Consider the following 26,610-nt stretch of genomic DNA (forward strand, 5'->3'; position numbering starts at 1 on the left):
CAGATAATATATCCTAAATCCATAATTTATAAATTTTAATTTTTAAAATAGATTAAAATTAATAATTTTATTAGTTTGACATAAATCAAATTTTTGATATAATTGTAGATAATTTTTAAATATGAATTTATATGTATATGTCCCTATTTTTAATATATATATTTCAAAAAACTACGTTTTTAGGTAATTCCTGGATGTTGTGTATATATAGGCGTAGGCCCAAAAAGCCCAAAAAAGAATTGGACTCAAAGTATGAAAAACCTAAAAGATTCCAGATGAAATTGAAAGGAAAGAAGAAGAGAAGAAGAGAAGAGCACACAACAGAAAGTCACTGCCTTGGTTTTCCAAAATGAAATGCGAATATATTTCTTGTCCAAAAAGAAATCTTCAGTTGAATTCAATTCAAATAGTTAATTAAAGGTAATACTTGCTTCTTACCTATCAATGAATTCGCTTATTTTCCGTTGAATTCAAGTTCAACAGTTAAGGTATTGCTTGTTAACTATTAATGAATTCGCTCATCTTCCTCTGATTTCAGAAATACGAAATGGTTCTGTGGGAGATCACATTGGCAACTGCATATATATTGGGGCTTAAACGCACTTATAGACTCGCTTTGAAGATTCAACGCCGCCTTGTATCTCCTAAACGCCCTAAGATCCGCCAGTTTATTCACAGGTACTTTTCTTTTTGTTGATAAAGCATAATTTCAGGTTTTAGGGATTTTATAATACATTTTAAGTTAGACTGATAATGTTATTATTATTATTTTTCCGAGTTAAGAATTCTGCAATGGCTTTACTGGTCCATAAATTGGCGGTGGACGTTTTTGTGATTCTGTTGGTTATATCTGTTTGTGCGTTTCCATGGCATGAATGCAAATATTAGAATGTGATATCATTTGCATCCGATGGCGCCATTGTCCTTGCAATATCTTCTCATTTCTGATTTATTGCTTCCGATGATCAACCAGAAAAACGGCTTTCTTCGAGAGTTACATGGACTTTTTTGGTATAAGAGATGAATTTCTGTGCTAGTGGCTCTTTTTATGTTGCTTCTTGAAGCAATTTTAGTTAAACTTTGACATGTTGCTTTCAAAAATATGTTCATGGTCTTTCAGTGAGTATTGAAACTTTTTTTTTTGTGAAGAATCATTTAACTGGAATAACAACAAATTCATCACTGACAATGAAGCTTTGTCTCTTTGGAAAAGCTGTAGAAGACACAGATAATTTTAACTTTGAGATTTGGGAGTAGTCAAGTTTGTAACATTACTATTTTATTTATCCTATTGAAGACATAACCAAAGCATGATAGGAAGCTGGCAAAATTTTCACTTCAGATAAGTTTGTGAAGTCTCTAAACCAAGAAGTAGGTAGTTCCAGTCTTACTGATGTAGAACTGCAGATGCTTAAAATCCAAATAGAGAATCAAGCCCTTCTATTTCACTCTTGGAATACTCAATTTCATAATAAAGTCTGCACCCATGAATGTTGCTGTCCAGTTAAGACAGTCTTGGATGTTAAAAATGGCATGATCAAATGGAAAAGGTACAACTGAGACCCTGGGTCGGTATCTTTAAGAAAATCTATAACAATATAAAGTAGAGTTAAATTATTGGGTTTTTTTATTTGTCCTACAACAATAACCATCTACACATGGCAGATGCTATCAACATTCACTTGGTGAAAGGATCTAAAATTAGGGGTCTCCCTAAAATTTTGGGAATAAGAAACATGTACTGACTTGAATGGTATTTTTGTAATTTTAATAAATTTCAAAGTGGAAAACCTCTGTTCTTGACTGCGATAGTCTACCTTGATTTTATAAATTCTTGAGACACATGTTACTAGAAACATTGAAATATGATGATCAAATTGCAGGGTCATTAGATGGAAGGAGTGACGGATTTTGTAGTCTTATGGTGATGTCTTCTGGTTCTCCTTTTCATTTATTAGGCATAATCATAGATATTGGGTATGCCTCAATCACCATCCTAAATTGCTGATGGCTCTAGTCTTAGCACCCTCAACTTGTGACAAGGCAACAAAAGACACAAAACGTTTTCCGCTAGATATTTCCATATGTTTGTAGATTTTTATTAAATTTGATCTATTAAGCTACTTGTACAACCTATTTGAATGCAGTGATTGTGACGTCGAAGCAGATTACATCTTATTTTCCTTGGTATTTTTATGTAACAAAAGGTTTTTTTCTTCTTATATTTTAGATATTATTTTGATTTTACGAGTCACCTTTGTAAAGTCTAAGACCCCTTAGTGCCTTCAATAATTCTTGTCAGAGCCTGTTCATCATTTTCTTACAATGATTCTGGGTGCAGCGTTTCACTTCTTGTCCTTTAGTAGGTTCATGAGTTCTTTTGGAGCAATATAATTGCTACTTGCATGTTCAAGGAAACTGTTGAAATGGAGTTTAACAAAATTAGGTGGTACCATTTTATTATTCTAAGTATTATATGTCTGAAATGCTTGACAATAGATGTTTGAGGAAATCATTATTTTTGTGAAGATCTGCTTGGGTATCTTTAACACAGATCATGGGATATGTTCATGGTCTTTATTATTTGAAATCTGGAAAACTATTTGGATGTCTAAGAAACTATTAACTCAAGGTTAAAGGGAGATTCTTCCTCTGTAATATGTTGTCACATGTGTGGAAGTTATTTTGGTGTTGGGTTATTGTAATTTTCAACATTTTATCTTCTCGGTAAATTCTAGTGTAGAAAGAAAATGAATTAATTGCAGTATTGAACATTATATTTCTGTTTGTTAACTGTCTTTACTGTCTTAAGAGATTTTGTTTGCATGCAGTTCGCTTTAAGAACATACGTGGACACTGGACTTAAAGAAAAGAATGGTTTAGTTTGCTACATATAATAATATTGTAATAATGAAGTTACTCACCATCGCTATTACATCCGTCGGGAAGGACACTGCATTTTTGTATCATCACAGCAATCAAGTGTTGACTCGTTTACTTTATTATATTGCAGACGAATTCGCACTGTCTTTGATGTCGCACTCAGTGTCCACCAGAACATACAACAGAGGGACATAGAAGTAGGCCGGAACATTGGTAACTGGATTCTCCGATGGCTGGACAAGATGAAACCTTCTGCACAAATTCGTGGTCCACAACCTCCAAATCTCCCAACTAACTCTTCCTCGAAAATGAATATGTCAAAGCAAGTTACTAACTCCCATCTGAAAACTCCTGGAAGCATCCAAACATCTCGGAACCAGGATTCTAGTAGGCATCTGTCTACTGCATCAAGAAATATGTGGTCTAAGCCGTTTCCGACAATTAGGATGATGATCCAGCAACAAAGATCAGCAGGTAGAGTTACACAATGCAGGAACTTGAGCATTCAGGGCCCTAAAATGGCGAGTTCAAACTTCATCGATCGAGCTAGGGGATGCGAGGGAGTTCTTAGGAAGGACATAATGCAATATATATGGCAAAACGGACAATGATCCTGCAGGTATGTCGGTTTTGGTTTTGGTTCTGGTTTTTGGGTTTCCTCATGGAGTGTGTTGGGATTCTTTTTAGATCATACTGTCAAAAATTGGGCAGAAGTTTGAAATACCCAAGAGGACACAACAGTTTTACTAAAATGTTATTTCAATAAAACAATTCTGACTTTTTTTTTTGTTTTTGCAAGGATTTTGTAATTCTAATCTCTCTCTTCCTCCGTGGCAGTAACTTGAAATTGTAGATTTTAAGGTGTTTTGGTTATTATTATTATTATTATTTTTTTTTGTGAAGAAAGGTGTTTTGGTTATTAATAATAAAAGAAAAATAGTTGATGGAATATCATTATAAGTATCCTTCTCTGTTGACTTCGAGTGCTTATATTAAGCATCCGGTCTGTCATCCCGTCTGTCACTCCACTTAAGAATGGTTCCTCCATCTGAAAAATCTTTCTCCATTTATGTCGTTGGAGTTTCCATGGAATCAAATTATTTGTGGAGATTTTATTTTTTATTTATATTTAAAATTTCAATCTAAAGTTACATAGAAGAACGCATATTAATAATAAAAAAGCTATAATAATTTAATATTATAATCAAATTTATAATTTTGTTAATTAGTATTATAATTACAGAAAATCAATATTACTATTTAACATATAGGGGATACTTCTTACCAAAAAAAAATATATAGGGGATACTGGTGTAAAAAAATCCCTAACATTGTTGGTTGAGAGTAACTTTATTTTAATATTAATAAGTTGGGTTAATTTGAGAAATAATTAATCATTTGTCTTCTAAGTTATGAATCTTGTCACTTTACATATGTAAACACGTGAAATTTGTTTCTTGAAAAAAATAAAAAAGTAGTGTTTTGTACGAGTTGGAAAAAAATCTAAATATTTTCTCTAATTTAAAATTATTATGAAATTTTAAAACGTAAAAAAAATTCAGAACCAATTAATATGCAATTGATGCAGAATACAAGAACACAATATTTGTTTTTTTAATGTTGTTTGAAACTGATCCAACTTACCAACATAAGTTTGCTAAAGTTGTTGTTGAATAGAAACATTAAAGGTATTTTTGAAATCTTATCCCTCATATATATAATTTTATTAATAATTTCAAGGAGCTTGAAAAAATCAGGATCAGATCTTGCGGGGCGGGCATTATCTCGGGCGGATACAAAAAACCATACGAGAAAGCCCCCTGCGATACCTTAACTGTAGAGTCATGTTTTATTTGTAGGATATTGAGGGACACTGTGGGAAGAAATTGGTTTATGTGCCTTAGCTAAGGCCATAGACATGATTAAGGATTGTTGGGGTTTATAGCACGAGAAAAGGGTGGAAAACCAAAAAAATTCTCACTAAAACCCTAATTAAAAGTCGAGGATTTGCGTATGATAATGAATGAATAATAAATAAAATGATTAACATACTGCTATGCTTCAGATTGAGTTCAGAAGTCATGAAACGTAAATACAAATAGACCTAAACATACAAGGAGTTGCAAATCGCTACCTCCCTCAGTAATTTTATATATGGAAATCTTGATTGTGAGATAGTGTAGTAGTACTTAGATTAATCAAAAGGAGGTAAAGGGAATGTGTCATACATGTATATTGGGAGTTATTTTCACACTAATTAGAATTTAAGCTAAATTAGAATAAAATAAAATAAAATATAATTCAATTTAAATCCTAATTAATTTAAACTAACGAATGTTTCCGAAAATCCAATTCATATATATCTTGAAATATATATGAATTTTAATGTATATAATAAAGCAAATTAAGTTTGTATTGTATTGATGCTAAGAGACGAATTGTAAGTCACTGAGATTAATCTAATTCTAATGGGATGCATTTGGATACACGTTATGTTACCGTCTAATGTCTACATATATTATAAAAAATTACGTGTTTTTAATTGTATTCCGATATATACTAAAGTTTTTTATTTATTTATTTTTGCCTTAATATACTAAAGTTTTTATACATATCATTTATTTATTTATTTCCATATGAAGGTAAAAAAATATAATTAAGCTCTTGAATTTTATTTGTTTTAAAAATCAATTTGATCAATTATTTTTCATATTGAACTTTGATTATTGAATCTGTTATAGATTTTAATATAGAGATTGAACCCTTAAAGATTTCTATTGATTCTGTTATAAGAGTATAAATATCCAATAATTACATATCTAACAGGTTCGGTCCTTATTTAATTTTTTCATCGAATTTGGACGGCACACGTCGTTATGACGATTCGGTCTATTGAAGTGGACAAATCAAACTAAGAGTTTATTGGCTAGTATGAATAGATAGTAAAAAGTAAAAATAAAATTACATAAATCAATTTCCAGTAGGTTATTCTAAACTCGATCTTCTCCTCTCTTATTTCGCGATTTCCAGCATTAGAATCACCAGCTCGATCTTCTCCCCTAACACCAAAGTTCATTTCTAGCAGGTTGTTCCAATCTCGATTTCCAGGTTGAAAGAACCTAGTGGAAATCGATTTCTGTAATTTTTTTTTTACTTTCTCTCATCTATTCAAGAAAGTTATTTTGTTATTTGTCCACACGGAAGTGAAAATGTCTAAGTCAACATGCTGAATCCCTCAAAAATTTGTGTCGCCCACACTCGATGGAAAAGTTAAATAAATGCTGAATTCATAACAAAATCAATGATCAATGGCTCAATGTAAAAAAAAAAAATTGATAAAAAACTTGATCGTTAAAACATATATAGTTCAGGGGATTAATTATACTTTTTGCCCAATCAGAACTGAGAAAACTTTATCTTTTTCGACCGATTAAGGAAACTTCAGTAAGAATCAACCGGTCGTACATAGAATTTTGAAGCCAATTATATTGAACAATATACGAAGAAGAAGAAAAACTAGTATTAGGAAGAGCATGTCTAGCGATTACATATATTTATTCACTAATTTAGGTACATCAACGAATACATGATTACTCGGTTAGAGGGTCGATTTTACACATTCGTTCAGATTTTTTTTTTTTTTTGCTAAATCGAACTTGAATAATTTTTTGTATATATGTGTGTTATAATTTGAGTGGTCAAGAACCAAATTTAAGTATTAGTATACAATTTCTCAAAATTAAGCTAGATTTCGTTTATAGTTCTAACATGTAAAAAAATTGGATTTAGGAAGGGCTGAACATATAAAAAAATTAAAAATTTTGATTTTTGATGGCCTATCAGGCAAAAAAAATTAATAATTTGGATTTAAAAAGGCCTAAGAGGCCAAAAAAATTAAAAATTTGGATTTATAGAGGTCTAACAGGCAAAAAAAAATTAGAAATTTTGATTTAGAAAGACCTAATAGGCCAAAAAAATTAGAAATTTGAATTTATAGAGGCCTAACAAGCCAAGAAAAAAAAAATTGGATTTAGAGATTCCTAACAGACCTAAAAAATTAGAAATTTGGATTTAAGAAGTACCTAATAGGTCCAAAATATTGAAATTTTGAATTTTGGACAAACATAACACGTATGGGATATATTTAATTTTTTTTATTAGTTCAATACTAGTTTCTAAAAAAAACTATAACATTTTTACATTTTTTTATTTTTAGTTTTAAAATTTAAAATTTTAATTTAGAAAATAAGTTGTTTGAGTTTCAAAAATAAGAAATTAATTTTTTTAATGGAAAAGACATAATAAAAATGAGTTCAAAAGTGTTACGAAAATAAATAAATAAATTAATAATGGTAATATAGTTTTATAATTATTGAAAAATAGAATTTAAATAAATAAACACTTTCTAAAATAAATTGAGGTTGAGAGAAATTGAACCTAAAACCTTTAAAAAAAGCAAGTATTTTAACCATCTCATCTACCTTCAAACAATGAAATATTACTACATAGAATCTATATAGACTAATATTAGGGGAGCTGAAACTACTTGAAACCATGGTAGTTCCGGCGGCCGGAGGGGCCCAGACCCCTGTATCCGCCCCTGTTTAGGTATGAACATTTTTGTAATCATTGTTGGTATGTTTTCATCCTTAAATTAATTTTATATTTCATTATGTACTTTACAAAATAACCATGGTATCTCCCTAACTTTCAAATATCACATTTTGTAGAAAAAAATATAATCAAGTGGGATAATCTACAAAATGTTATTGCAAAAAAAACCGTTGGCTCTACGATTTTTAGAGAAAAATACCATATGAGTAAGAACTCAACACCCAAAGACGAACACCCTCGTTGTTAAGCACAACCAATGATGGATTTAGGATTCACTAAATGATATGCTTTTCTGTGATTTATGAATGTTAAATTGATATTCTTTTAGTGTTTTGACATAAAAACAAAAATTAAAGTATCATCCACAGTTTTCATAGAATTATCGGTGTTTTCCAACGACCAGTAGGTACTCAAGCCCCCCTTAAACCTCTCTGAATATGTTCCTCCGCACAATAGCCGCTACATCACTTGTATTTTTAGTGCAAAAAATCGAGACGTCTACATTGCATTTCAATTAACCAGTATCCGACGACTTCCAATTGATCGGGCTCCTCCCTAAGTTGACGGAGCTACTTTAATTCAACCCAGTTGTAAGGGTCAGCCCTGGGTCTAAGTCATGGGTGTGCTGGACTAGTCCCCAAATTCTTTTATTAGGTCTATATATATATATATATATATATATATATATATATATATATATATAGAGTAAATTTTTTTTTACTTATATTAATATATTTTAGGCTTTAAAAGGCCCAAATAATTGACATTTATGAAAGAAAATTCATTGAATAAGTTGTCAGGGACCGAGTCCTGTCTTGTAATGGAGTCCTATCTATGCCTCTCATGTCTTTCTTTCCTTTGTTTGGGACTCACTAACACACTCCATGTTGAGTTACAGATTCTTCCGTCGTATCTCACTATGCGCATCCATTTACCAGCAAAGAAAGGATCCAAAGGTGCTAAAATCAGTGCTCAAGTCGTCCAGTATAGAATGAGTGTAGTAAGCCAAAGCGGTTTCTTTTTCCCGTCATGTTCTTAGAGAAAATAAATCTTTTTGGTTTTGGATGAATGCATACCGTACAATTATTAATGAAATACTTATTTTTATCATGTATTGAAATATTTTAATTTTTTTTACATTCAATTGTTTTTATTAAACAGCCCTTATAAGTTATTTTACCTAGGACCTATAAATTATCAGGATATGCCCTACCAGTTGTAGCACGATAACAGACTGACTTCCCATGCCCATTATTCATATATGTCATATACCTTTTTTTGTAACTATTTTCTGTTAGCCCTTTTATGAGTGTCAAACTGCTTGATGCAACCATCTAATCGACTAGATGAGAGTAGACGAGTGGTGGAAGAAACTGGGTCAAAGGGGCAACATACCGGAGAAAAGAGAAAGGCTATTAGGGTGAAAAACCCTCACTCGGCGTGTGAGACTGTCCACTCTCCGAGTGAGGTTGCAACTGGAAATGGGCATGAGCGAATTTCACACACCGAAGGACAGAATGGCAGCCACACGTCGTGTGGAGTGACTCACATGCCGTGTGGCACTCACTCGGCGTGTGGGGTGATTTTTCAGCAAAACGAACAAATAGACAATGCCATCATTTTTTCTATTCCTTTTCATAATTTACTGTTTCGTCACTCATGTAACTACTGTCTTACCATTTAAGGATAATAACATAAATGTCATTTATCATTTTATTCCCTATTTACCCCTTTTCATTGTTTATTGAGTTGTAGCCCTAGTGGGTATCTAGGTCTTTTGTTCTTGAATTGAGAGAGGTATATAATCCTCATTTCTTGTATTGAAACACGACTTTTCATTAATCAAAATTATAATCTTCTCTTTGAAGCTTTTGTTAAGGTTTATACCTTCAACAATGGAGGATTTATGATTTCTTACGGGTTTAGCCCATGAATACTGGGATTAACTCCTTCTAGTTTAGCTAGAGAATAAACATATTTGTTGATTTAAAATTAAAATCAACTCGTTCAACATTAATCCGTATGACTGCTACTAGGACATCTGCCCTTTTTCCAAACCAGATATTTGAACATGGGGCATCTTGATATTTTTAAGTAAGATAAACAAGCATCATTTTGTCGAATCCCTTCTGAGTTGCCTCCAAGAACGAGTCTTTTCCCTTTTTGGGCCACGCTCAGACTCTTCTAGGTGCTGGCTCATGGTCGCCTTTAGCCCGAATATGAAAACAACTTTCATCCAATTTGGCACAAGAAAAATCAGTAAACTTCTATGGAGTATTAATAAGGGCTTCCTACATAAATATCATCATTAACTACAAAATTACAACTGAATCATATTATCAAACTTAATTTTGAATATGTCATATTTTTCATATATAACCAATAAAGTATGCTTTTACCTTAATTTTGAATAATAAACAGCTCACTAGCATTATATGCAAATATGTATTAAAATTTTATAATAATTATATATTTAGATAATTTTTTCCATAAAAAGATATATATCTAAATTTCAACCATTATATATTTAGTAAAACATTATGTGTAATTATTATGTATATTGTTGGTGATGATTATTTTAAGCATGTGTATGGATAGTGGCTCTCACAAGAGGAGCACCACTCCAAATATTTTTATAGCTAAAAATATTGAAAAATAAAATAAAATTTTAAAATAATGTAATATATAAAATAAATGAATGATGATGGGCGCATATTAATTAATAAAAATTACAAAGCTGGGGTCATACTGAAATTCTCTATAAATGCTGAATGGTTTGATACAAATAAAATTATAAAATCAAAGACCAGAAAACTTTATAATAATATTAATATATACATTACATTGTATGAAATGGGAATGCTAAACAAGTCCTACTTCTACTTCTACTTCTTCTTCATCGCCGTCGCTGCTGGTGGTCGTCGGTTGAGTTCCATGGATCTCCTTCGCCGGAACCTTTTGCCAAATGGACGTGGACTTGCTCTTACACCTCCTATGGGGTATTTCTTTCCTTTTTTTCTTTTTCTTTTTCTTAATTTTAATTGAATCAGCTAAATCAAATATAGGAAAAACTTTAAAAAGAGTTCGTGATTTGAATTCAAATCTTATATATGCAAGGTGACTTCTTATATTTTTATATTTGTTTTTTTAAATTGCGATAATAATTTTGAAAGAATGTCTTAATTTATCAATTGCATAAACTACATGTTTATTTATTTATTTTTGCTGTGGGATGGGAATATTCTTGAATTTTAAATCTATCAATTTGTCTATGATCATGTGAGGTTTTAACTCTGATATTTGGTTTTTAGCATACACCCAACTTATGTTCTGCAACAAAACAATGATATCATCCCTTTCCACACACAAAAAAAAAAAAAAAAGATATAACCTTTTTTTTTTTTTTTTTCCTTTCAAGAATGATATAACCTTAATCTTCTACGTTACTCTCTCTAGCTTCTAGAATAGGAATGATAATTAAAAAGAAAAATATAAAAATATACCCAACATGTAAACCATGTGCAATTTAACATTAATTTACCGACATTATTATAAAATATAGATATTTTATTCTTTATTTGGTACCAATTGCATATTAATTTGTTTTAAAAAAATCATATTTTCTGTGATTTAATAATAAAATAGAAAATTAATATTTATAAATTCAGCGAAATATTTTAATTTTTTTTTTGGTCAATTTGTACGAAAAAAACAGTATTTTTTTCCACATCTAATCATAGGTTTATGACCTGTTACTAATTGGTGGTAAAATGACTCACATGTAAAGTGTAAATGACAAAATTTATGGCCGAGAAAAGAGTTTGATAAATTATTTCTCAAATTGAACCACCTAGATAATGTTAGATGTAAAATTGCTTTTGACAGCCAATGTTATAGATAAAATTGTACCATTTTAGATATTAAAAGTAAATACTTCTAACTGTAACGTTAAACGTATTTTCACATCTTATGGAAAGAAAATTATTTTTATCATCAACATCCAACTTTAATATTTTATTTCATGAAAAAAACTTTTAATTTTTTTTTTTTTGAAAGGAAAACCTTTAATATTTTATTAAGGGAAATAGTCTAGGGTAAATTACACCCAGGGCCACTGGATTTTACACATTTTAATATTGTGGCCACTTAACTTCAATTTTTAACGGTATGACCACTAAACTTTTACACTTTTTTAACATCGGTGGTCACTCAACGTCTCAAATCAACCGTTGACGGTCTCAAAATAAAAAAATTCGAAGAGTTAATGATATTCTAAGAAATTTTAATTCTTGAAAATTTTCGTTTTGAGGTCATTTAGGTGTTGTTTGGTCAGGAGAGAGATAATTTTTAGAGAGGGAAAGGTCCGAAAAGGGTGATTTTGAAAAATAAAATGTCGTTCTGAACAACTTTAATTCTTAAATATTTTGATTTTAAGGTCGTTAATGGTCATTTTAAGGAATTAATTAAAGTTGAGTGGTCATTGATGTTAAAAAAATATAAAATTCAATAACTATATCGTTAATAATTGAAGTTCAGCAATCACAATTTTAAAATGGGTAAAGTTCAATGTCCATGGGTGTAATTTACTCAAATAGGTTATGAGTCGAGCCTGATTTATCCTAAGTTATTATTATTTTATATGGCAGGTGGAACAGTTGGAATCACTTTAACTGCCATATTGAAGAAAATTTGATTAAGGAAACAGGTACCTAAATAATTTAAGGAATAAATTTTTATATAATTTGATATTATTATTATAGAAGTATATGTTTGAAAATGTTATGAATATGCAATGCAGCGGATGCAATGGTATCATCTGGACTTGCTACACTTGGATATGAATACATAAACCTAGGTTAGGTTAGCTGCCTCTTTTTCAATTAGGTGTTTAATTAATAAAAAATTAGTTACCTAATTTTGTATTTATTTATATGTTAGATGATTGCTGGGCTGAACTGAACAGAGACCCTCAGGGAAATTTGGTTCCAAAAGCATCAGCATTTCCTTCAGGAATAAAGTCGTTAGCCGATTATGTACATAGCAAAGGCTTAAAGCTAGGGATTTACTCTGATGCCGGGTCTGTATCATTAATTAATTATTATGTTGATAATTATATATATAATTAATGAGAGGATAATCTAATCTTATTTGAATTAATTGTTGTGAAGAACTCAGACATGTAGTAGAACAATGCCAGGATCATTGGGTCACGAGGAACAAGATGCTAAAAACTTTGCTTCTTGGGTACATTCATTAATTCTTAAATCTTTTTTTTTCGAAAAGTAATTTAATTCTTAAATCTTAATCATTACTTTAACTTATTTGTTCAAGTTAATTAAATCGGATAATCCATATCTATATGCAGGGAATTGACTACTTGAAGTACGATAATTGCTTCGATACTGGTACAAGTCCAAAACAGAGGTACTTATTTTATTATAGGGTTAAGGTGCAAAAATACCCCTAACGTTTTGGGTTAGGAGCAATTTTACCCCTAACGTCTAAAATGGTGCAATTTTACCCCTAATGTTTGTAGCCAGGAGCAATTTTATCCCTAACGTTGATAAATTGGGTCAATTTCAGAAATAATTCATCAAACTGTCTTCTCGGTCATAAATCTTATCATCTACACTTCACATGTGCGTCATTTTATCAATAACAAATCATAAACATATGTCGGGATGTGAAAAAAAAAAAAAAAATAATAAAAAATATACTGTCTTTTGTACGAAGTAGACAAAAAAATTCAAAAAATTCACCGAATTTATAAATATTAATCTCAAATTCTATTATTAAATTACAAAAGACATGAAATCTTTTTTTTAGAATGAATTGATATGCAATTGGTGCAAAATAATAAACAAAAACATCTGTGTTTTATAATAGTGTCTGAAATTGACCCAAATTACCAATGTTAGGGGTAAAATTGCTCTTGGCTACAAACGTTAGGAGCAAAATTGCACCATTTTAAACGTTAGGGGTAAAATTGCTCCTGACCCAAAACATTAGGGGTATTTTTGCACCTTAACCCTTTATTATATTATTATTATGTGCTAATTCACTCATTAATTATAATTAATCCAACTCAAATTAATTAATTATAACAGATATCCAGTTATGAGTAAAGCCCTGCTCAACTCCGGAAGACCAATTTTCTTCTCCTTGTGCGAATGGTGAGTATTTTTCCATTAAGTTTTTATGGTTAGATCTTAATTTTTGTCAGGGTATATTTGAACTTTTCCAAAAATACTTGGACTTATTCCTATTTGTATTATTTTTGTTTTAGGGGGCAAGAAGATCCAGCAACATGGGCCTCAACTCTTGGGAACAGTTGGAGAACGACAGGAGACATATCAGATGAATGGGAGAGGTCTTTTTTATTAAATTAATTAGGGTATAGCCGCAAATTATTTATCACCGTCTTTATTTGGACAATTTTACCATTTCCATAATTTGTTTACATAACTGATTTTTTTTTTTTTCTAGAGAATTGGCCAAAATTTAGCCTAGGCGAAAAAAATTTAGTGACGAAAAATACTAAATCGTTCAATTTTTTGTGACGAAAAACGCAAAATTGTCATAAAAAATATGTATTATTTTCATGAGTTCTTTGATTAAAAAAACGTAAATTTTAATGTTTCCGATTCGTAATCATCAATTTCCGGGGTTCAGGTTGTCACACGTCAATTAGTTTCATAATTTCAATTATTATTATTTGTGTTTATGATTTTGGAGTGAGAATTTTTAGTATTTGATCAAAATCATGAGAAGAGCAAAAATGTCCAAATGGGAACAGTAATAATTTGGGGTGGTATTTAGCAGTACACATTAATATTACAAATTCAGTCACGAGATAAGTAATATATTCTCCTCCTTGCATGCAGTATGATATCTCGAGCGGAAGAAAATGATAAATGGGCATCTTATGCTGGACCTGGAGGTTGGAACGGTAAATCTACAGTTAACTTTATATTTTTATTTTTTAAATTTTATAAGTTTTTATATAAATAATAAATAAATGAAACAGATCCTGATATGCTTGAAGTTGGAAATGGAGGGATGTCAACAGAAGAGTACAAATCTCATTTCAGTATATGGGCATTGGCAAAGGTATTTATATCGTGTTTGGATTACCTGTTATTTACTGTTACAATTTACTACTATTTATTATTAAAAAAAAAAAACTGTTTTTCAAAAAGTAGGAAAAAGTAGGATTTTCTATTTTCTATTTTCTATTTTACTGTTTTTCTTCTCGAAGAAGCTCTTTGTTATTACTAAAAGCTTTGAAAGAGATTCCCTTGTTCGCCCCTCCCCGGATAAAGAGATCCTGCTAGTTGGCTGGAGTAAGTCTAGAGAAGGGTTTGCTAAGTTGAATACTGATGGCTCCTGCCTTAGCAATGGCAGAATTGCTGCTGGAGGAGTTCTTCGGGATGCTGGTGGCAATTGGATGGCGGGGTTTACCCATAACTTGGGGACGGACTCCTCCTTTTCTGCGGAGCTCTGGGGTATCTTGTCAGGTATTAAACTCGTCATTCGCATGGGTGTTAAAAAGCTCTCGGTGGAATTTGATAATCTGGAGGCTATTAACAGGATTTCAGATAGCCAGGCTGTTTGTCTGAAGAGCCAGAATCTCATCAAAGCTATTTTGAGGCTTCGTCCTGCCTTTGAGTATCTTAATTTCTCCCATATTTTTAGGGAGCAAAACCGCGTGGCGGATCGCTTAGCAGCTGCTGGGCATGGGAGAATGTTAGGTGTTTCTACCCTATCTGTTCCTCCTTCTTTTCTTTTGCCTTCTCTCCTAGAGGATAGGATTGGAGTCAGCCTTCCTAAACTGATCCCGGTGTAGGTTTTTTTGTTGGTTTTGTTTTTTTCCTTTCCTTTCTTACCCAAAAAAATAAAAGGCCATCAGTAAATTCTAACCAAACATTTAAATGGAGTAACGAACACCCTGTATATTTTAATTTAATAATTACATTTCAGGTTGATTGATAATATAGTTATGTACATACAGGCTCCACTTCTGATTGGGTGTGATATTCGATCAATGACCAATCAAACATATGAAATTCTAAGCAACAGTGAGGTCATTGCAGTTAATCAAGGTAAAATTTTATTCATTACCACTTTCAAACATTTTATTTTAAACAATAACTTATGTCTACTTATACAGATAAACTGGGCGTTCAAGGGAAAAAGGTGAAGAAAGAAGGGGATGCAGAGGTGTGGGCAGGTCCATTGAGCAATAGTAAGGTAGCAGTAGTGCTGTGGAATAAAGGGTCATATAGAGCTACAGTACTGCATATTGGTCTGACATTGGTCTTAACTCAACTGCTACTCTCCACGTTCGAGATCTATGGGCTGTGAGTTTTTTCATTTACTTTCATTTCTAATGTCTAATATAATATATCACCCGCTCTCTCAACTTCTCCGTAAAATTAGATTGATTTCCTTAATTTTGTTAGTGTCTTACCAACTTCCCAAACTTACTTATTTCGTATCACCAACTCCCTAAATTATCCATAAAAGTATATTAGCTTCAGTGGTAAATACAAGGTTGATCGGTTGGAGGAGACGATTTTACACATGGTGTGTAATTTTTTTTTTTTTTTTTTTGCTAAATCGGTGTCTAATATTAAAAAAAATCGGATTTTGAGAGAGCCTAATAGGTGAAATACATTAGAAATTTAGACTTAAAGAGTGCCTAACAGGTCCAAAAAAAATTGAAATTTTAGATTTAGAGAGAACTTAATGTTAATGGAACCTGAGCCAATTTTGGGGTACTAATATACCACCCGAGCTAAATTTTTTGGAAACATGGGGGCCGGAACCACCACAACCTTAAATTTTGTGGAGACATGAGAGGCGAAACTACTCGTGGCCATGGTGGTTCCGACGGCCGGAGGGGCCCGGGCCCCCTGTCTCCGCCCCTGATTAGTTTCTTGCACTTTGCAAGTGTCTCACCAGCTTCATAAATTTGCTTATTCCGTAACAACTAAATACAAAAACTATAATACTAATTCTCGATCTTCATCCATATCTCTTAAACCTGCAACACTAACTCTTATAATAGGTTGAAAGGTATGAGAAGAGAAAAAAATTATATTTGAAATTGATGAAGACGTATTTTTAGAATTTAGATTTAATAAGTTTTTGTATTTAGTTGCTATGGAATAAACAAGTTTAGTGAGCTGGTGAGACATTTGCAAAGTGGATGGAGCTAATCTACTTTTATGGACAAGTTTAGAAAATTGGTGATACGAAATAAGTAAGTTTAGGGAGTTGGTGAGACACTAAAAAAGTTCATGGAGTTAGGCTCTGTTCTTTATCGCTGAAAAAAACTGAACTGAACTGAACTGAACTGAATTGAATTGAATTGAACTGAACTGAACTGAACTGAACTGAATACTGCTGAATACTGAACTGAATTTAACTGAATACTACTGAATACTGAACTTAACTGAATGCTACTGAACTTAACTGAATGCTACCGAACTTAACCGAACTTAACAATAATGATGATATTAGACTTTAAAATAATTTTCATGATAATATTGGACATTAATGAACTTATAATAATAATAATGGTTCTAATAAATTTAATAATATCAATAATAAATAAATATATTATTAAAGATAAAACTAAATTGAATATCAAATAAAAGCTCGGGATGATAAAATCTTGACTCGATAAAAGCCTATGAAATTAAATAAAAATAAGTCTAATTTAAATTAAAAATACAAATTACATATAAACACAAATTTATATATAATTTAAAGCCTATGAAATTAAATACAAATCTTTATATGAATACAAACTCTTAACTTTTTTATTTTAATTAAGGGTTAAAGTGCAAAAATAACGTTTTGGGTCAGAAGTAATTTTACTTCTAACGTCTAAAATGGTGGAATTTTATCCCTAACATTGATAAATTGGATAAATTTGAGAAATAATTCATAATATGGATGCAATTCCTAATTTTTAAATATGGATGCATACTTTAGTTTTATTAAACCATATATACTTTAATAAACTATCATTGCTTGACTTTTATCTAATTTATAGATAATGATAAACTATAAATAATAATAATAATAAATTATAGATAAATAATAATAATATAATTTATCATAATTTATCATAATTTATTATTATTATTATTTATAGTTTATCATTATCTATAAATTAGATAAAAGTCAAGAAATGATAGTTTATTAAAGTATATATGGTTTAATAAAAATAAAATAAAACTAAAGTATACATCCATATTTAAAAATTAGGAATTGCATCCATATGCAATTATAATAATTATAATAAGCCATATGCCAAACGTGAGAAATGACGAAAAAAGGGGAGAAAGGGGAGAAGAGCGATCTGGGGCGTTTTAGGGTTAAGGAGGCAGGGGGCGGCTGGACGGCGCTAGGGACGAGTGCGGTTGGCGTGGCCATGGGAGGCGTGAGCGGGCAAGGTGGTGGCTCGGCGCGGGATGATGGGGGTGGGGCGGTTCTGGGCGGCGACAGGCATCGTGAGCGATCTCTGGATCGCGGTCGGCCGCCCTTCGTGGAGGCTTCGGATCGGAGCACGACGCCTGTCTCGGGTTGCGATGGCGAGGAAAAATCGGTGAAGCCGCAGGATTGGTGGGAGGTTGATGCTGAGATCCGTTTGATTGGGGATGGATCGGGACAGAGGTGCGGGGAGCCGGGAGCTTATTCGGGCGGTGTGGCGAGAAGCTTGGGGGAAGGGGGCGAAAAGCGGCCTCTTTCGGAGGGAGACGCGGCCAGCTCCGCGCAAAATGGTAGGCAGATAATCTGCGGCAGCGGGGGTGCAGTGGGTTTGATGTTTCAACCCGGGGCTGTGGACCAGCCAGTGTTGTTGGCTTCTGCCCAAAGTCCTAGGGTGATTGGTGAGGCGAGTGTGATCCCGGGGACTGTTCCGTTGACTCAAGGGGCTATGGACCTAAATTCATTTAAACCTAATTCTAATCCAGATTCCGGTAAACCAATTAATTTGGTAAATAATCCTAAACTAATTAATTTGGTTAACAATCTTAATGTGGATAGTGAGATAGGGAAAACATCTTGGAGAGATAAGGTGTTAGGGGTTGTTGAGGAGGAGCCTATGCTGGAGGATTTCTCTATTGAGGATGGATCAGAGGAGTTTTTATCCGACTCGGATGCTGAAGATGGAGAGCTTGATGACCCGCTTTGCCCGGTGATCCGTCTGTCTTCTGAGGATAAGCGATTCCTCAGATCGAAGTGGAAATTAGCCTTGATAGTCACGGTCCTTGGTAAGAGGATTAGTTTCAATTACTTTGCCCAGAGGATTCAGGCACAATGGGGAAAGAAAGGAAAAATTACCATTATAGACCTTGAAAATGATTATTATGTAATCAAGTTTACAAGTGCTGAGGATTTCAACACTGTGGTTAATGGAGGACCTTATATTATCTCTAACCATGTGTTGGCTTTAAGGCCATGGGTCCCAAATTTCAATCCTCATGATTGCTCTGTGAAAAGGATCCTTACCTGGGTTAGATTCCCAGGCCTTCCTATGGAATACTACAATGAAAGATTCTTGAATAAGATTGGTGGCCTGGTTGGGATGGTTCATCATGTTGATAAAACTACCATTGGGGCAGTAAGAGGCAAGTTTGCCAGGGTTTGTATTGACATTGATCTTGCTAAACCTCTTCTGTCCAAGTTCTGTGTTAAGAATAAAGTATTTCACATTGAATATGAAGGCCTACACAATATCTGCTATGAATGTGGCATGTTTGGCCATACTTATGATGGCTGCCCACAATTGAAGAAGGTGGTGGAGGAAAGGGAAGCTCCTACCACTAGTAGAGTTGTTGATAATCATGGTGATGGAAGGAATTTTGGCCCATGGATGCTTGCCAAAAGATCGAATAGAAGGAGACCAAATGCTAATGTTGTTAGGAGTCTCTCTCCAGACATCAACAAAGAGATAGCCTCTATCCATATTAATTATGAGACAAAGGACAAGGTTCCTGAGAGAAAAAGGGGTGAGGGGGCGGGTAATGTCTCAACTACTGGCTCAGGATCAAGGTTCGGGGTCTTGTCGATGGAGGAGGGACAGGAAGTGGATCCTGCTGTTGGGCATGTGGAGTCATGTATGCCAGGTCTGGAGACGGCTGAGCCTGCTTCCTCTCTAGGTGACTCTATTAACCCCCTTTTTATTTCTACAGCTGACACCAAAGGGAGTCTCCATACTATCCCCTCTTCTGGGAAAGGGTTCAATAAAGAGGTTAGTAGTTCGAATCCTCTTATTGATGTTCCTATTGGAAAGGCTATGGGAATCAAGAAGTTTAATATTAAGAAACCCAAAGCCAAACCTAAAAAGAACCATAATCTTGTGGATTCTTGGGATAAAAGGGGGCCTTCAGGTTCCTCTTCTAGGCTCTCTGGAGCCCCGAATAAATACCTGATCTAGGGGTTTGGTCTCGAGTCAGTAGTTTTCCTTTCTGATGGACTTCTTCGTTTGGAATGTTAGAGGGGCGGCAAGCAAGGCTACCCGCATCCATGTTAATGATCTTATTAAGCAATTTAATCCTTCTTGTTTTGCTCTTCTGGAGACCAAGGTCAGTGGTTCCAAAGCAGATGAAGTGGTTAGTAAGTTTAAAAACTGGAGTTGTGTTAGATCGAAGGCTACTGGTCGGGCTGGGGGGATTTGGCTTTTTTGGAAGCCAGGTCAAGTTAATATTGACATTATCAGGATGGACAGACAATTTATCCATTGTAAGGTTTGTTGTCCTGGTAACAGTCCTTTCTTTGTCACCTTTGTGTATGCTGATCCTGTGTTATCTAACCGGAGAAGGCTGTGGGAGATCCTTTATTCTATCAGTACTAGTATGAGGGATGCTTGGATGGTGGCGGGGGACTTTAATGGCATTGCCCTTATGAGTGACCAAAGAGGAGGGGGTAATCATTATGTGAACCGGTGCCTTAATCACATGCAGAGTATGGATTTATGCGGGCTTTCTGACCTGGGGGCCGCTGGTCATAAGTTTACCTGGAAAAGGAACAACGTGTTTGTTCGGTTGGACAAGGTTTACGCTAATACTGCTGCGATCTATAGATTCCCTGAGGTAAATGTGCTTAACCTCCCTTTCCATCATTCTGACCATTGTCCTATCCTGGTTAAGCCGGTTAAAGGCAATCGGCTTAAAGGAAACAGACCTTTCAGGTATCTTGTTGCTTGGGATTCCCATCCTGAGTTTAAGAACTTTGTCAAAGATAATTGGCATCCTCACTCTGATGTTCTCCGTGCTGCTGAGGGGTTCAGGAGGAATGTGGAAGGGTGGAATAAAAACACCTTTGGCCATATTATCAGAAGGAAGAACAATCTTTTGAGAAGGATGGAAGGCGCTCAATGTTGTTTGGAGATCCGTTTTGACCACAATCTTAACTGTCATCTCAGATCCCTTCAAAACGAGTTGGAGGCTGTTCTTAGACAGGAAGAGCTTCTTTGGTTCCAGAAATCTAGGAAGGCTTGGATTAAGGATGGGGACCGGAATACCAGGTTCTTCCACCTTTCTACGATTATCAGGAGACAGAGAAACAGGATCGATGCCATTAAAGATTCCAATGGTGTTTGGACTTTTGAGGAAGAAGATATCCGGCGGGTTGCCCTCGAGTTCTACAAAGACCTCTTTAAAGAGGATGCAGTGGACTTAATGTGTGCCCACTCTGGGATTTCCTTTCCTAGATTAGGGGAGGAAGTTATTAAGGAAGCTTTCCAGCCTATTGACCTGAAAGAAATCGATCGTGCTTTCTCCAGTATCGGCTCCACTAAGGCTCCGGGGATCGATGGTATTCCTGCTAGTTTCTACCATAAACACTGGGACGTTGTGAAAGAGGGTATTTACAACTTTGTGTTAGGAGTTTTTGGTGGTTCCAATGATATTAGGCTGGTTAATAAAACCCTCCTAGTTCTGATCCCGAAAGTTGATAAGCCTTCCTCCTTTCTTCAGATGAGGCCTATCAGTCTTTGCAATGTGCTTTATAAAGCCATCACTAAGATTGTGGCTAATAGAATCTGGCGTATCCTCCCGGATATTATTAGCCAGAATCAAGGGAGTTTTGTTCCGGGCAGGCAAATGATGGATAATGTCGTTATTGCCCAGGAGATGGTCCATTCCATGAAGATAAAGAAAGGCAGAAAAGGGATTGTGGCTCTCAAACTGGACTTAGAGAAAGCCTATGATCGCTTGAACTGGAGCTTTCTTCTGGATAGTCTGCTTAAAGCTGGTATCCCTGAAAACTGGAGGAAGTTAATTGAGAACTGCATTTCTTCTCCTACTTTCCAAGTTATGATTAATGGAGATATGTCAGAGGAGTTTTCCCCCTCCAGGGGAATTCGCCAAGGTGATCCGATGAGCCCCTTCCTGTTTGTTATTGCTATGGAAAGATTGTCTCACCTGATCCAGGAGGCGGTTAGCAAGGGTCTTCTCCACCCCGTGTCCATCAATAAACATTGCCCTCCTATCACCCACTTATTCTTTGCTGATGATGTGATGCTTTTCGTTGAGGGATCAGAGGATCAAATTAGTGTGGTGATGGATATCCTTAATTGCTTCTGTATGGCGTCTGGCCAGAAGATTAATATCCAGAAGTCTCGAATGCTTTGCTCTAAGAACATGGATATTAGCTTGAGCAGAAGACTTAGCAATCTCAGTCCTTGGGTAAGTATCTTGGGGTTCCTCTTCATAGCGACAGAGTCTCTAAAGCTTCTTTTAAAGATACTCTGGACAAAGCCAACGGTTTATGTGCTAGTTGGAAAGCCAATTCTCTTTCGCTTGCCGGTCGCCTTACCTTAATCCAGTCTGTCAACTGTGCGGCTCCAAACCATATTATGCAAGCCTGTAGGCTCCCTGAGCCGGTTCTCAAAGATCTTGATAAAATCAACCGGCGTTTCCTTTGGGGAGATTCTGGGAGTGGGAGGAAGGTTCACCTGGTTCCTTGGAAGGAGGTCTGCCAACCGAAGAGCAAGGGGGGCATTGGCATCAGACAAGCAAGAGATAACAACAAGGTCCTCTTGATGAAACTTCTCTAGAGAATGTGGCAATGCCCTTCCTCTCTTTGGGTTCGTCTTCTCTGTGGTAAGTATCGGAAAGATAAAGTTTTTGGTGGCCCTAAGGAGAGAGTTGTCAGTTGTTCCTTCCTCTGGAAAGGGCTCAACGCTGTGTTTGCGGAGTTCTGTACAGGAGTTGGCCTGGAGGTGGGAAATGGTCAGTCCATCAGTTTCTGGTATGATACATGGATCGGTGACAAGCCGCTTATAGAAGTGTGTAATTCCCCCCCTCCGAATTACACCCGTTGCTGGAAAATTGCCGATGTGGTGAACTCTGAAGGTGACTGGATCTGGTCAAAGTTTGATACCTTCTTTAACATGGAAACTCTCCTGAAAATGAGAGGAATCAAAATTAGTAATCAAGAGGAAGATAAGGACAAGCTCTGCTGGGCCCTGACCAACAATGGCGCTTATTCTTGTAAATCGGCCTATGAAGCCTTTTTCCCTAACAGGGACGAGCCTCCCTTAGATATCTGGAAGTTTATCTGGGCCCTTAAAATCCCTTACCGTATTAGGAGTTTCCTTTGGCTGGGAGTCAAGAACAGGTTGCTCACTAACGCGGATAGACACAGAAGGCACTTGGCGGAGTCGGGAGCCTGCAGTAGATGTAGTGGCCATGTTGAAACCTTGTGCCATGCTCTTAGGGACTGCCCCAAGAGTAGAGAGGTGTGGAGTAAGGTTCTTCCTCTCCACTTTCTCCCTTCCTTTATGACTCATTCTGAGGTTGACTGGTTCTCGGAGGGAGCAAGTGGGAAGTTATTAGCTGATATGGAACATGGTGACATTTTCTTCGCTATTATCTGTCACCAAATTTGGAAATGGAGGAATGAAGAGTTATTTGCTGAGAAGACTATCCTTATCCCTGACTTACTTGATTACTTCTCGAAAAAGCTCTCTGTTATTTTAAAAAGCTTTGAAGGGGAGCCCCTTGTTAGACCTTCCCCGGATAAAGTGGTTCATTTAGTTGGTTGGAGTAAGCCTAGAGAATGGGTTGTGAAGCTGAATACGGATGGCTCCTGCCTTAGCAATGGCAGAATTGCTGCCGTAGGAGTTCTTCGGGATGCTGGTGGCGCTTGGCTGGCTGGGTTTACCCATAACTTGGGGATGGGCTCGTCCTTTTCTGCGGAGCTCTGGGGTATTCTGTCAGGCATTAAACTTGCCATTCGCATGGGTGTTAAGAGGCTTGCGGTGGAGTCTGACAATTTGGTGGCAATCAACAGGATTTCTGATAGCCAGGCTTTTTGCCTTAATAGCCAGAATCTTATCAAAGCTATTTTGAGGCTTCGTCCTGCCTTTGAGGCTCTTAGTTTCTCCCATATTTATAGGGAGCAAAACCGCGTGGCGGATCGCTTGGCAGCTGCTGGGCATGGGGGGATGTTAGGTGTTTCTACCCTTTCTGTTCCTCCTTTTCTTTTGTCTACTCTTCTTGAGGATAGGGTTGGGGTCAGCCTTTCTAGACTGATCCCGGGTTAGGTTTTTTGTTTGTTTGTTTTCCTTTCCTTTCCTACCAAAAAAAATAATAATAATTATAATAAATTATATATAAATAATGATAATATAATAAATAATGATAAATTACTGAATACTGAAACTGGATGCTGAAACTGAATGCTGAAACTGAATGCTGAACTGAACTGAACTGAACTGAACTGAATTGAATTGAACTGAACTGAACTGAATTGAACTGAACTGAACTGATTGTTACTGAAATTAAGTGATAAAGAACAGAGCCTTAATCTATTTTATGAACAAGTTTAGGGAGCTGGCAATGTATTAGGCCAATTTCTAACTAAGATTTTTTTTAGGGTAAAGTTCAAATAAAACCCATGTAGTTTCACTAATTTTCAGATAAAGGATTATGGTTTACTTTTTGTCAAAACGAGGATTGATGTTTCACACTTTTAATAATGTTATTAAAACTATCTTTAACGATCTGAAAATGAAAATTTTCAAGAATTAAAGTTGTTCAATGCCATATTTTCTATGGAACTACATTTTCGATTTTAGAAAATCATCTTTTTTGGAACTTTCTCTCTTTAAACATTAACTTTCTGTCTCTTTACCAAATATCATCTAAATAATCTCGAAATAAAAAAGTTGAAGAATTAAAGTTGCTTAAAATATTAGTAGTTTTTAAAATATGTCATTTTTGAAGTCGTCAATGGTGATTTTAATAGTATCAATCGAAAAAGTCCTTATTTTGCTAAATTCGAAAACCTCAGTCCTCGTTTTGACAAAAAGTAAATCATAGTCCTTTATCTGAAAATTAGTGAAACCACATGTGTTTTATTTGAACTTTACCCTTTTTTTAGTAGGATTAAAGTTCAATTTCACTTCCGTATCCAAAATTTTGTTATTTGCCATCTCAAATATTATTTGGTAACATTTGTACTTGAAGTATCCCTATAGGTGATATTTGACAAATTTTAGATGAAAATTTTTCCAATTTGTTAAATTTTCTATATGACAATTTTTAACACGTGGCATGTACACGTACCAATTTTTTTTTTCTATATACACTTAATATGTGGATAAACAATGAACATGTCACATGTCAAAAATTGTGTCATGATGAAGAATTAACAAATCAGATAATTTTATTAATTCAAAATGATTAATATCCACCTATGGGAGTAACAATGTCAAATGGCAAAATTTTGGATACACACAAGCCAAATAAGCTTTTATGCTTTTTTATTATAATTGATTGAGAAATTTGTATGTGACTGCAGCACTCAAACGAAGGATCGGTTAAAGGACAGATTTCAGCAGATTTGGATTCTCATGCTTGTAAAATGGTGATTTTAACACCATTCACTTAGCAAGGAGACTTTGTCATTCTCCGTAAACTAAAACTGGTCTTAATTACACATAATTATATTACTCAGTTAACTTTAAAGATAAGTTGTAATGTAATGAATCAAATGAAGATGTGGAAACAATAATTAGCACAACCCTAGACATCAATAAATTAGCACAGACTGTAGCACATCAAAATCCCACACACTTAACCAGTGTTTGCCCTCAAGTATTGAGGTTACCCAATCGAAGAAATCAAGGGAAAGCAGAGTTATGGATCCACACAATGTTTTACATAAACTCCTCGAATAGTAAAAAACTAAGCCATATAATAAGAATGGATATTTAACTTTTAGAAAATCAACAAGGATCACTAAGATTCAAAAATTTCTTACTTTTAGAGCTTTCCAAAAATTTCTAATGAAACTGATTCATTGAAATAGACTATCAATCAGCCTACTTGCACAAGTGTTCACTCATTCACACAAGTGTTTTAATAAGTGTTTTGAGGTTGGTGTTTGTCACTCCTCGACCTAAACTAGACTATATATAGCATAAGCTTGCATAAGTGTTTAAAACACATTGCTTATCCAAGTTTTCCAATCACGCATAAGCTTGCATAATTGTCTAAAACACACTGCTTATCCAAGTTTTCCAATCAACCAAGAGGCCTTTCTTCACGGTTGTAATTGGGTTAAGGTGTAGGTATGGAATGGAAGATGTTTAAGATTCAAAATCACTGATGACACAATCCTATTAATTTATTTAACAGACATTTTACACAACAGGGCCAAATTACAATTTGAAGATTAGGGGCACAAGATTTAGTGCACAATCTTTTTATTATAATGCTAAATAACAGACTTGGTTTCCCAGCACAAAGCATAATTAGATGTTTGAAGAACAAAAGTATTCTTGTGCCAAAATAGTAAAACTCAAGTTAGTGAGTAATTTTATTATACTTATATTATTATTTTTTTCTTTTTCTTTTATAAGCACTTTGGATTTGGAGACACGGTTAGGTATAATTGTGTTTTGATTCCAAACAAACACTAGTTTACCCATAGAACTATCCATACAGCTGTGTTGGTTATGAGAGTTCAAAGTGAAGATTGGTAAAGGTAGAACAATTTAGTGACTGGCCAATGAAATTAGGTTGTAACAAGGTTGCAAAATGGCTCACCAAAGATAACCAGCAATTCTACAAGGTGGCTCATTTAAGC

The 26,610-nt window shown here is 34.5% G+C and overlaps 1 protein-coding gene and 1 pseudogene across 1 annotated transcript; both read left to right on the forward strand.

Moving 5' to 3' along the window:
* Positions 1-268: 268 nt before the first annotated feature.
* Positions 269-3,756, forward strand: LOC136234277 (uncharacterized). Its single transcript, XM_066024101.1, has 3 exons — positions 269-420; positions 539-678; positions 3,014-3,756. The coding sequence occupies exons 2-3, from the start codon at positions 548-550 to the stop codon at positions 3,492-3,494; spliced, it is 612 nt and encodes a 203-aa protein (XP_065880173.1). The 5' UTR covers positions 269-420; positions 539-547; the 3' UTR covers positions 3,495-3,756.
* A 6,556-nt stretch (positions 3,757-10,312) lies between these two features.
* LOC136233175 (alpha-galactosidase-like) lies at positions 10,313-25,519 on the forward strand (annotated as a pseudogene).
* Positions 25,520-26,610: the final 1,091 nt, after the last annotated feature.

Source organism: Euphorbia lathyris, chromosome 6, assembly GCF_963576675.1.
Source record: "Euphorbia lathyris chromosome 6, ddEupLath1.1, whole genome shotgun sequence".
In the NCBI taxonomy this organism is placed as follows: Eukaryota; Viridiplantae; Streptophyta; class Magnoliopsida; order Malpighiales; family Euphorbiaceae; genus Euphorbia; species Euphorbia lathyris.

What these genes read in the sequence shown, in the direction of transcription:
- LOC136234277 (XM_066024101.1), top strand. Translation starts at nt 548, where the DNA reads ATGGTTCTGTGGGAGATCACATTGGCAACTGCATATATATTGGGGCTT. An exon ending in ATCCGCCAGTTTATTCACAG is followed by an intron (nt 679 to 3,013) that starts GTACTTTTCTTT and finishes ATTATATTGCAG; the next exon opens with ACGAATTCGCACTGTCTTTG.